The 12,763-nt window shown below is 37.0% G+C and overlaps 1 protein-coding gene across 1 annotated transcript in view; it reads right to left on the bottom strand.

Annotated features, from left to right (window-relative positions):
* The window catches only part of GSAP (gamma-secretase activating protein), a 109,462-nt gene that overhangs the window by 78,295 nt on the left and 18,404 nt on the right, over nt 1–12,763 (bottom strand). The window contains exons 4-8 of the mRNA XM_007504052.3: nt 10,352–10,421; nt 10,067–10,117; nt 5,693–5,781; nt 3,292–3,361; nt 2,190–2,239 (exon numbers count right to left, since the gene is read on the bottom strand). Of these exons, the coding sequence (XP_007504114.2) occupies nt 2,190–2,239; nt 3,292–3,361; nt 5,693–5,781; nt 10,067–10,117; nt 10,352–10,421 (330 nt within the window). The remainder of the gene's footprint in view (nt 1–2,189; nt 2,240–3,291; nt 3,362–5,692; nt 5,782–10,066; nt 10,118–10,351; nt 10,422–12,763) is intronic.

Genomic DNA, 12,763 nt, shown 5'->3' with positions numbered 1-12,763 from the left:
ATTATTCTTTCAGGTAAGACTTCATCCATTCCATCTTATAGGGAGGCATTTGGTCCAGGCCACTCCCATTGGAAGTCAACTGTTGATTCAGACTTCCTAGCCTTTTATATAACCTAATGAAGCCACTTCACTTCAACTTTGAAGGCAAAGAAGCAAGTACGCCCACAGCTAAAATAAAACACAAATCTGAAACAATACAGAATTACATAATAGAAAAGTACCAGAGAGGTCACCTAGTTCAACCTCCTCATTTTATAGACCAAAACAAAACAAAAAAACTGAAGTTAGGTGATTTTTCCAAACCCATTCAGGGGGGTTAGGTGCAGAGTAGGACTAAAACTCAGATCTCCTTATTAAGAAGATCAGATCTACTATACATTGTAATCCGGGTAACCCAGAAGGTCCACAAGGTCAAAACTATTTTCATAATAATACTGAGACATTTTAATTTCTAATATGGAAAATACCAATAACTAAAACCTACATAAACAAAAGCTCTTGAGGAAAGAATGTATCCTCAATAATTTTTAAAAGTGTAAAGAGGTCCTGAGACCAAAAAGCTTCTATACTTGTAGAGTGCTGCCTCAAAGTAATTATAGCATTGCTATAATTATCATCATCCCCACCCCAATTTACCCATCTGGCTTCAGAGTAAGCTATACTGAGGCAGATAGACCAAAAGAAGAAATAGTCTAGAGACAACCAAGGTGAGCAAGCTTTAAATGACTACTTTGTATTTCATTGATATTCTTACGTCAAACTTAGGGTGAATTTCTCTTCAGAGGCTGATTTGGGGGATGTAGGATTTAAAGCAAAGGTTTTGCTTCTTCTACGACCCCAATCACTATAACATCCTGTAGTATTTAAGAATGATGTGAAACTAGTCTGGGGTAGCCTGGAGATTGGCAGAATGGAGCAAGGATCGCCTCACTGGTTTTCTTCTCTCTCCCATCAATGGATCCTAGCTAATTCAAAAAGCATTCACAAGAGGCAAACAGACACCAAAGGTGTTTGCCTCCAGGTCCTGGATATCCCAGGCTAATTTCCAACTCCTCTATAAATAAAAGAGGTTCCACTGTGGAAAGAGCTTGCCATTTAGAGGCAGGAGAATCCTAGGTTCAAATCCCTCTCCCAACACTTCCTATTCAGGTGATTGTTTAACCTTTCTGTGATTCCTCTTCCACACAGGTAAAATGTATGTGGTAATATCTATAGCATACATTTCATAGATCTATGGTGATGATCAAATAATATAACATATGTAATGTAATTTGTAACCCTTAAAGTACTGTGTAAGCATTGGCTATTATTCTCCCTTCTTGTATTATTGGCATCCTCATTTGGTCACACCTATGAGTTGGTAGCAGATTTGAAGGAAATCATGGAAACCTAGATTTAGTGGTAGAGAGGATCCTAAAAGTCATCTACACTAACACCCTCAATTTTCTTCTAACAGATGAGGAAATTGAGGCCTGAAGAAGATAGACAAGTTCCAAAGGCAGAATTTTAATTTAAACCCACTCACTAATTCCAACAGCCTTTCTACAGCACCATTCTGATCCTGATTGTTTACTTCTTCTCTGATTAAAACTTGGGGATATGATTTTTTTTTAGTAGTCAATTCAGTTAGGTGGCACAAGGGAATAGAGCACTGAGCCAAAAATTCAGGAAGACCTGAATTCAAATCCTGCCTCAGACATTTACTGACTATGTTACCTTGGGCAACATATTTAAACCTCTATCTACCTCAGTTTACTTGTTTGGAGAATGAGAATATTAGCACCTGCATCCCAGGATTTTGTGAGGAAAAAGTGAGAAAACATGTGTAAAGCACTTTGCAAACCTTAAAGTTCTATCAATATCATCATCATTTAAAGCTATAGGCTTAAACTTCAATGTATTTTCATGTTCTAATATTATTCTGTCTTTTTTATGACAGGAATGCCCTTGCTATGTGTCTTAGAATAAATAGCAGTTCCAAGGCAAAAGAGCAGTAAGAACAAGACAAGTGGGATTAAGTGACTTGTCCAAGGTCACAAAACGAGGAAGTGTCTGAGACCATTTCTGAGCCTATGACCTCTTGTCTCCAGGCCTGGCTCTCTATCCACTAAGCTACCCTTCTGCCTAGGAATGAATTGTTTGTGGAAGAATTTTGAATTGCAGCAGTAGGGAAGGGTTCGAGTACTTACCACCCTATTTTCATCTTCCCTGATGACTTGGATATGAAATTGTTCAATATCTTAAAAAATAGAAAAGGAAAAAATTCAATATTTGTGACAAATAGGATTAAGGCTTCCAGTTAATGATTTGGCACAGAAGCCGTTATGAACAAAGCCCTGTGGGAATACAGATTAAATGACAGGACACAAAGCAGTCCAACTCCAGATGGTGCCCTCACAATAAATGCTCAATTAAAAACTGTGCCCTTTTCCACCTCATGGGCTCTTTCAAGCTCTGCATTTACTCAGTGCTATAATGTCCATAGTGCATAATGCTTTTAATGTTAGATGAGCTTCTCTCTGAAGCACTAACCAATTACTCACACATCAATCTTGGAAAAAAGAATACAGAGCACTATGGTTCCAAGGCCTGATTCAATATATAAAAAAATGGACCACTCAAATTAATATACCTCAGGGGAAAACCCCATTACACAAAATAATTGGGGGAGGAAGAAGTAAGAATCTAACCTATGGCAGTCTCAGGATAAAACCTCTACAAAGCTTTAAAATAACCTTTTGGACAGTCACTTGCATGTCAGTGCACAAGTCAGAGCTGATCATCCCCACCCCCCTCTTAAAGCCAGCTATCAAGTACATGCACACTCCTGGTAAGCAAGAACCTGAGTACAGCTCCCCACAAACCCAACCCACTTCAGGAGAAAAGCCTATACTGGTTGCCCTACCGACAACAGCATCTGTTTCTGACAGCAGACTTAGTAAAGTCAACAGTATGAAAGTCTGGAATATTTTGGCCCATTTTGAAGAAACAACACCAAAATGTTTCCTCCTCCCAGATGTGATCAAATAGCTCATATCTCCACATGAGAAAACTACAAAAAGCATGAGGCAATCAAAAGTAGTCAGGAAAAGTCACCTCTGTGCGAAATAAAGCCATTCAACACTCAAATCTTCATTGAAGGAACAGGGTGCTATTCCTAGTTGCCACCTTGATGAGCTTAGAAACCTCTGCAAGTAGGTCATTTTTATTTGTAAAGTTTCATTCATATATAGTTGGGGTTTTATTTTTAACCAGGATAGCAAACCAACTGAAAACTAAAGAGGCACTTACATCTCTCTTCTGAAATCAGTAACAGATGGCTCTCTGGGAAAGGCTTTCTTTCATCATTTGGATAGAGAAACTGTAAAAAGCAAATTATTCACAACCATAAGCAACTGCCTTACTAGCACAGATATTCCAAAAGTAGCATCTGATCAGTGTTCTGCCAGATACAGAACTTATTTATGAGCATGAAACACATAATTTGAGGATATACACACAAAAATACAATGACTATTCTGAAGTGAGAGAGAAGCCAAATATGGTAGAATAGGGGGAAAAAACAATACCCCACTGATCTTTTAAAAAATCAGAACATCTAGGCTTCAGTCCCAAGACTATTACTAATAACTATAAAAATGATCAATATTTAATCATTCAAAAACATTTTATTTCATTCATCTTTCTTGGTCCCAGTTTTCCAAGCTATAAAATGAGGGGACTGGATTAGATAATCACTAAGGTTCCTTCAAATTTTAAACCCTAGGATCTTATAGTTATGGAAAATTAGGGACTACCTATTTGAAGTCAATGAGCCTCCAACTGAATAAAAGGTGAACATTCTACCATTCATTCTGGTAAGTGGTTGTTTTCTTAAAGACTAAACAAAATATATTTCTTAAACAATTCTAGGACAATGTTAGAAGAAGCTATAGATAAATATAAAAACACACATTCTCTGTCTTTCTGTGTCTCTATCATTCTCTGTCTGCTTTGACTTTTGAAGAAATACAGAAATTAGCAGAGTAAACAAATCATTTTGTGGACTATTTGTAGCCCTATAGGTCCATTAGAATATAGATGAGAGCATTATCAGCTTAGTGATGCTGTTATTAGAACCGACAAACTTAAAAGTTTTAAAATATTTGATAATATAGATTTCAATTATAGATTTGATTTAGGATTCATGATATGTATATGTTATAAGAGAAAGGAAAGTGGTTATGTGGGGATTAGGAGGAAAGGAAAAGGACTAAAGTAAGTATCTCTGGGAAGAGCAAAGGGAATTAGGCTTGTGCCGTGGGTACTAGTTTGAATTGATTCATAAATATGCATAGACACAAGACATGTACATATATATGTGGTGCTTTATAGATGTAACAAGGGTCAAGTGAAAAGTAGAGGGGTCATTTCAGGTTCCCTTTCTGCTTCTGACCAACCATGTATGTGACTTTTCAGGGAGAGGACTTTATTCCTTTAGATGACAAGGCAGTTCCCTTCTGATCAGAGTGCAGAAAGAGCTAATGAGCCAGTGGACCTTTAAATGATAGGGAGTGACCTCACCCCTGATGCTCTTTTCCTTCCACTTTCCCTTCTTGGCAAATAGCAAACTCTTTCAAGAGACTTTCCATAACAGGGTCAAACTTTGGCAGCATTCTTTCCCCCATCCCTGCTTGGCCACTCCCATGTGGCAACTAAAGAAAGAGAACTCATCTAGGAAAGCTGTTTCCTAGAGCCCTTGATAATTTCTCCACTTTGTGCTTCCTCTCCTATATACCTAAGTGACAAAACATTCTTCTAGAAATGGCTATGTTAAGGGGTGGAGGCTACCTTATGATTTTGAGAGATCCTGGATCCATCAGGTAGAAATTACTAGCAACAAGATTTTTTTTCCCTAGAGGAAAAAAATGACCCTCAAAAATGGTTTAGTTTCATATCCTGGCCTGGATTCATGGAGGATATGAACCAGAATGTTCAGACAATGCAGAGCCAAAGTAAAATTTGGGATGCCAATTCAGTAGTCTAACAAACAACTGCATGTGACTATGTAAAGATTTAACAGCACCTTTACTGGAGATTCAACAATGACTTAGTCTGGATTTTCTTCTCCCTGACCTGAAGGCAATTATAGTCCACTGAGGAAATTTATTATATATTTGTAGGTAAATATAAAGTCAGTTGGTTGGTCAAGAAACATATTTATTAAGCATCTATTATGTGCCAGCCAGCAGGCTAATCACTGGGGATAGAAAAGCAAAAAAGCTTGTAGTTTCATGAGGGAAAAGTATATACCAAGTAACAGAAATTCTCAGGAGAGAGTATTAAGAACTAGAGAGAATCTGGAATGGACTCCCATAGAAGCTGACATCTGACCCATCCTTTCATGAAAGCCAAGGATTTCTAAAAGGTGGGCATGAGAAGAAAGTAAATTCCAAATATAAGAAGTCACTTGTGGAAAGGCACAGGCAGAAGATGGAATGACATACGGGAAACAAGGAGCAGGCTACTTTGATTAGAACAGAGAGATATTTCCATACCCATGCTTAATGTAAACATTGCATATAAAAGTCATATTAAGTGCATTCAGACCTTTGATGCCATATTATGTAAGATTTTTTTTTCAGAAAAAAATAGAGTTGTATTTAGAGTTGCATGCCTTTTGATTTGGGCAGTTAGTGACAAATTAGCTCACCTGTACCCATATGCAGCTATCCACTGCTTTCAGGACCTTCACATTGTTAACTGGATGAATTTCAATCAACAAAGTCAAACACTTAGAGACTACAAAGAAATAAATATATTAAGTGATTAAGATTAATAACAAGTAATATTGTATCTTTCCCAAAAGCAAATGGAAGGGGAGATTGCTACAAGCTCTTTTTTAAACTGAATACAAACTAAGGGAAACAATTCTGGCATTCCCATTAATTAATTTTTTTTTCCTATCCCTAACCTCACATTAGCAAAACTGAATCCAAAAGTCCCTGGAAAACCATTTTCATACAAATGCTAATGTGCTTCTTTGACAACCCAAAGAAATTTTCCAAAATCCAGAAGCATCTAGTAATGACAAGTCCCCAGAAGAGTAGAAACCCAGGCTTCAAAAACCACTTGATAGCTCTCCAATATGTGGCATGTCAATATGTAATCGACAGAACACAGAAGTAGTTTTTCAAGAGAGCCAAGTACAAACAAAGAAGTCCTTGATGAGCCCAAATCACAGGACATAGAAGGGGAGGAGGAGAGGCAGTGGACAAATGCCTAGTTTTGCAAGAATTGTTTAGACTGTGATAAAGAATTACATTTGAAACAAAAGTCAGTTTTCTTAGGAGAGTCTGAGTTATCAGTCCTCACATTTTCACCTGCTAGATGAACAGACCTGATAGTACCATTAGGTCTCTGGAAACATGATAAATCACCTGAATTAGCAGGTACAGTTTCAGGAATAAGAAAAAGTTGGAATAGAAGTTGAGAGGATTTTATAGCTCAAATTGATTTAAAATATGGCAGAAAATGGATTTCCACATTGATGGGACGAGTTGAAAATCCCAGAGAAGTCATTTCCAGAGAAATACACAAAGACTTTGGCTTCATGAGGCACAAACAGTACTTGGTTCTATGCCTGGCCAGGAGCTAAACAGGATTCACATACAATTTAGTTCCATGGCAAATATTATTGGTATGCAATAATGCCATGATCTTTTGGGTATGTTTGTGTGTATGAGATGTCATACAATCAGGATTATACTCCAAGTTATTTTTTCCCTAATAATAGAATCATATTTGTACTAACTGAGCTACTTTCCCATTTCCAAGTGCTCCCCTTCCCTCCAAGTGCCATATATGCCTTATATACTGGATAGCTAATATTCAGTGTTTTTATATACCACATAGCTAATGTTAGAACAAAAGCTACAGCTATGAAACAGAACACAAAGCTATTTGGCTCACACTAAACCTGAACCTATTATCTTGGCCATATTAATACATGATTTTAAGCAACTATAGAAAATCATACAAAAAGGTCCATTGTTCTGTGACTTTAAAATTAGGGCTCAAAGGGTCATTATTTTGAGATCTCATCCTATTCTAGTTAAACACTTGTTCCCTGATGAACATTGCACCAAATTTTTAAGATATGATTTTACCAATGTAGTAGAATTTTATTTAGGAATATTTCTTTTTAAAACTCTTTATGACCTTTTAGTGTACTGGAAATGGCACAGGAAGTAAAAGATCTGAATTTTAGGTCCAGCTCCAGCTCTCTCATTATGTGGTAGTGAGAGAATCACTTTAAATGACAAATTGAGTAAGTCAATTCAAATAATAATGCATAAAATACTTGGTACAGTACCTGACATTTAGTAGGTTCTAAATAAATGTTTATTTTCTTCCTTTCACACTTCTTCTTTTGGCCTCAATTCCCTTATCTGTAAAGTGAAATGGGACTAGCTAGTCTCTAAAATCTTTTTCAGTTCTAATGTTTTATGAATCTATGAAATAAGTATGGAGCACTGAATAAAAAATTATCAGAAGTTGAAAGGATAAGAAGTAGCATGGACTAGAATACTTAAAGAAGACTTTACAGAAAGGCTAGATTTATATAGTGGGTCAATCAGTGACAAAACAAAGATAAAACCTTCCTTCAATCTCTTGCAATCTCGCTTCTGTCTTTATTACTTTATCATTGAAACTGCTCTTTTAAGGATACCAATGACTATACATAGAAACTAGATTTGAATAAGGGGTGAATTGATAGCAAGACAAAAGACAACATTCCTCTAAAGTTTGCAACCTGGCTTCAGTCTTTACCATTATTGAAACTGCTTCTTTAAAGCTAATCAATGACATCCTAAACCCTAAAATCAACAAGTTTTCTCCATCCTCATCCTTCCTGACATTATAACATTGGATAGGGCTGACAATTCCCCTCCTCGAGGGTTCTCAATCTCTTCCTCCCTTGTCTTCTGAGACTCCACATTCTCTTGACTCTCTTCCTACCTCTCTAATCACTTTTCCCCAGTCTCCTTCATTGGCTCCCCTTCCTCATCATAAATTCTTAAGGTGAGCATTTTTCAAGATTCTGTATTTTACCCTTAATAACTGTCTCTTGATAGCTCCCTTTCCTCCTATAGTTTGAAAAATTTTCTTCACACAAGTGACTTCCAAATCTCTTCTGAGCTCTGGCCCCATATTTCCAACTGCCTTTAGAATGCTCTACTTGAATATCTAACTTCAGCATGTCTATAACTGATCTTATCTTCCACCCCAAAATCTTCTTACTTCACTACTTTTCACTTAGTTATCTCACCATTCACTTAGTCTTCTTCATTAGTATTATCATTAACTCTTCCCAATTCCCTATCTCTCAAATACAATTGGTAACCAGATCCTGTTGATTCTAGCTCCACAATCTCTCTATAATTCTCTGTTTCTCTATTCTTACTGCCAGCACCTTAAGGCTACTTGATTCTCATTAACACTCATGAACCATTGTGATAGGCTCCTAAGAGATCTTTTTACTTCTACTTTTCACTCCTCCATATTAACCACAACAAACAAAGTATGAAACAATTCTAACTTTCCCTTTCATCCCTCTCTTCTACTCCTTCTGCATAAAAGGAAGGGGGGCGGGGAGTGGAGGGGTAGATATAAAGTAGGTACAAATGTGGTAAATACATTTCCCATGAGGCCTTAGACCCAAATAATAGTTACTGATTGAGGGGGAAACAGCAGCTCTATTTCCCAAAAAGTATCTGCCAGGAGCTGGTGCTGACTGGTAGAGAGAGAAAGATAATTCAGAGAAGAACCTCAAGAAGAAGGAAGAAAAAATTGCAACCAGATATGGAAATCCTGGGATCCTAACCTCTCCCTCCTTTAGATGAGGACAGATAATGCACAGGTTTTCCAGAAACCATCACCTAACAACTATACCTGTTTCAGGGTTGTGGAAAACAGGTAAAAGAGACTCAAATATGATTCTCTGTTTAATTTTGGGTGGGGTAATTCGTTCTTATGAGAGTTGGCAACTTCCTACATTGAAGAACAGGGCTCCTATCTGATCAGGCAGCCTTGGTCCAGATTCCAGAAAAGAAACTGGTGAAATGGGAAGGAATAGAAGAATGATGACCACTTGCCTAAGGGAAAAATGGAACGGTAAAGAATGAGGCTATAGCTCCCTGCAGGGGAGTAAATTTAGTGGCATGTATTCAGAAAACTTAGTCTCCTAAAAATCTATTTATTTGGTAAAAATTGTCATTAATGAAAATTTTTTGTTGAATGCATTAATGAATAGCCCTTCTATATCTCCTGGCTGATCCCAATTGAGAACCTCTCCACTCATCCCTTTTTAGCTCACTTGTAACCATTAGCTGGCCAAGAAGTAAAATGTACCTAAGTCAGATAATGCTCCCTAGAAACTGACCCAGGGCTAGTTTGCACATTTGAACTCAGGGTTTGCACAGAGGTTTCCTACTATGGAGAATCACATGAGAATTGACAATACAAGGATTTACATAAATATCAGATAAGACATATAGACATAAAAAAGGTACTAAAGATTTTCAAAGAAAGAAAAGAATATTACAGGGTGTTACATAAATATTCAAAGAGAAGCTGAGCTTTCAAAGATGAGCAAGATGAGGCTCAGCTCATATTTGGAACAAAACTCATGCACCTCATGATCCTAGGGCTTTCATTCTAAAATTAGAATAATTCATCTTTGGAAAACTGAAATTCTATGTCATTTGTGGAAAGGTTAAGGCCAATCTATCTTCATCCTCCTCTCGGGTCTCTTCCTGACTTTCTGGACTTGAAAATTATGCCCCCAAACCAGGCTTCTTCCTCCTTCCCCCTCCAAGACCAACTTTTCAATTCCCTTTTGAATATTATTTTACCCTTTTAGAATATAAGCTCCTTCAGAGCAAGAGCTGTCTTTCTTTTTGTTTGTATCTGTATTCCTAGCACAGCAATTAGTAAATGCCTATGCTTCCTATGCATGAGCCTGAAAAAAAACAAAACAGCAAACTAATGACTATTAACAAATATAGCAAAAAGCAGCCATTACCTGGTTGAAGTTCATTTCTTCTTTCCTTATCTGACTGAAGAAAACTTACAGCTAATGGGGGAAAAATGGAAAACTTTATTAGAGATTTTCAAATCTGGAAGACATTAATGATTTTCATTTTACACTTAAGAGCTAAAATGACAGAATGACATAAGTTGAAATACAACACAATTTATGTTTCCATATAGGTTAGGGTCTACTAACTTGTCTAAGAAAATAATCTCCCTAAAAATGGATAATGCAGAATAAATTATCATTGCAAAAGTTCAAGAGAATGTTACTTACCAAGTAATGTTTTCTCATGGTTGATGGAACAACTGGCAACTTGCAAATCTTTCTCAAATGTATACAGATGCTATTTAGAAATAAAAATTTTATTGGATTATGGAGTTCCATATTAAAGAGCATTCCTAAATTTATAAATCACCTTAAATTTTTAAATAAAATATATACAATTTTATAATAGTAATTAGCAAGTATAATGCTGGCAAGTCAAAATTCCACGAACTTAAAAATCTGACCTAAAAGCATCACCACAATTGCTATAAATACTAGTGTTTTCTTTGAGCACTCTAGTAAGAATTTCTGCAGCTTTTTAGGAAAAATTTTCAACTCTGTTTAATCTCTATTTTCATTTTGTAAGAATTTTTTTAAATTGTAAGGAATTTTCAAAATGTCAAAAAGATTAAGAGTCTGGCCTCTCAAAAAAGCTAGTTACAAATTGGAAAATTTACTTACTCTGAAAGAAACTAAATGAAGAGTTAGGAATAGCTAGGGATGGCTACAATTATTTGCCCTTTTTTAAAAGACAAATTCAGAATCACTCAGAAAAGATAAAAAGGAAGGGGTCTTGGAGATTTAGCAGCAAGCAAGAGAAAAAGCTAAGGGCCTACTTAGAGCATTTATTAGACCAAGTAGCTATAAGAGTTTCAAAATGTAATTATCATTTATATTCTAAAAGCAACTGAGTCCAAGTTGGGTCAAAGAGAATGTACATAAGTGGGATTAATCAAGGTGAAAAAAAATCTAAGTCTGCATGTATTGAGAGAAGTTAATAGGAAAATATAGGTCATCTATTTATGGTTTATAGTATAAATGAGAGTGAGTGAATGTGTGTGTGTGTGTGAGAGAGAGAGAGAGAGAGAGAGAGAGAAAGGGGGGGAACAACTTTTTATCAGAACCCATTTCCTTTAGATAGAGACATTTTGGCTCCTGAACAATGGCCAACAAAGGTACTAGACATACATGATACCTAAGGGTCATATTCCAAAAGGGAGGGCAATCATATGGAACATGCCCAAGCCCCCCAAAATTCTTACTGCCATTTGACCATGCCCAAATATTTCATGTGAATCCTCACATCTCCATTGAATTAACCAGGCTACAATCATTCAAAAAGCAGTGATTAAGCACCTGCTAACAATGCAAAGAAAGGGATAAGACTGACCCTGTTCTCAGTGGACTCACAGTGTAATGGGGGAGATAAAGTTAAAAAAAAAATCTTGTACCACAAAATAAAGACAGGATTAATAGACAGAAGACACTAGGGAAATAAAATAGGGAAAGCTTCTTAAAGAAGGTAGGATTTTAGCTGGGACTTGAAGAAACTCAAGGAAGCCAGGAGAAGGAAATGAGGAGTGAAAGAATTCATGGTATGAGCAACAACCAAAGAAAATGTTGGGTGTCTAGAGATGGAGTGTCTTGTTCATGGAATGATAAGGAAACCAGTGTTACTGGATCACAGAGTGTGTGTCAGGCAGGTGGCAGGGTGGAGAGTAAGTTGTAAGAACTCTCAATCCCTTCCTGTAAATACTCTGGCTAAAACAGTATTGTACCAGAAAGGCAGAAGTGCCCCTACAATCAGCCAGCTTTGTTCCAGGGACTTTCAGTTCCTGTGGTAGGGTGGCAGCCACCCAAAGCAATATCTGGAGAATATCGGGACCCACAGCTGTTCGACCACAGCTTAAATGGGGAGGAAGCATGGTACATACACAGTCACCACAAAGGGACTCTGTCAGGGGCTCAGTTGTTCCATGAAATAATATCATTGAACAACACATCATACCTCTTTCTGGGGAGGTTTCCTGATCTTACTTTATTTAAATCACACACACACACACACACACACACACACACACACACACACACACAAGCTTCTCTGTTTTAGACCTTTTTATTGTCAGACTTAGTTCATGATCCCCTCTTTCCTAGCTTTTTAAAATATTTGCCTTTATAATTCTTCAGTTTTCCCCAAAGCCTCACTTGCTATCTATTCAGACTGTATTATACTCTTCTCTCTCTCACTTTATCCCCATTGTTCATTCTTTATTTTTATGTTCTTCCCCTCCTAACCTGTAAAGGATAACTTCTGACATGAGTTGGCCCCTAACTAGTGAGTCTATCACACACACACACACACACACACACACACACACACACACACACACACACCCCTAAAGCTCTGTACTGGGCTCTCTTCTCTTCTCCCTCTATACTGTCTCATTTGATGTTCTCATCAACTTCTATGGAGTCAATGACCTCCTCTAGGCAGATGATTCCAAAATCTATATAATTAGCCTTTATAGCTCTCCTGACTTTGTCTTGTACTACCAATTGTCTTTAGGACATCTCAGATTGGGTATCTCAAATTAAACAAGTCCCAAACAGAATTCATTCTCTTTCCCCAAAAAGCATTCC

Source organism: Monodelphis domestica, chromosome 5 (genome assembly GCF_027887165.1).
Source record: "Monodelphis domestica isolate mMonDom1 chromosome 5, mMonDom1.pri, whole genome shotgun sequence".
NCBI classification, from domain to species: Eukaryota; Metazoa; Chordata; class Mammalia; order Didelphimorphia; family Didelphidae; genus Monodelphis; species Monodelphis domestica.
The sequence above is the reverse complement of the archived record's forward strand: the minus strand, read 5'-3'. Positions and strand labels throughout refer to the sequence as shown.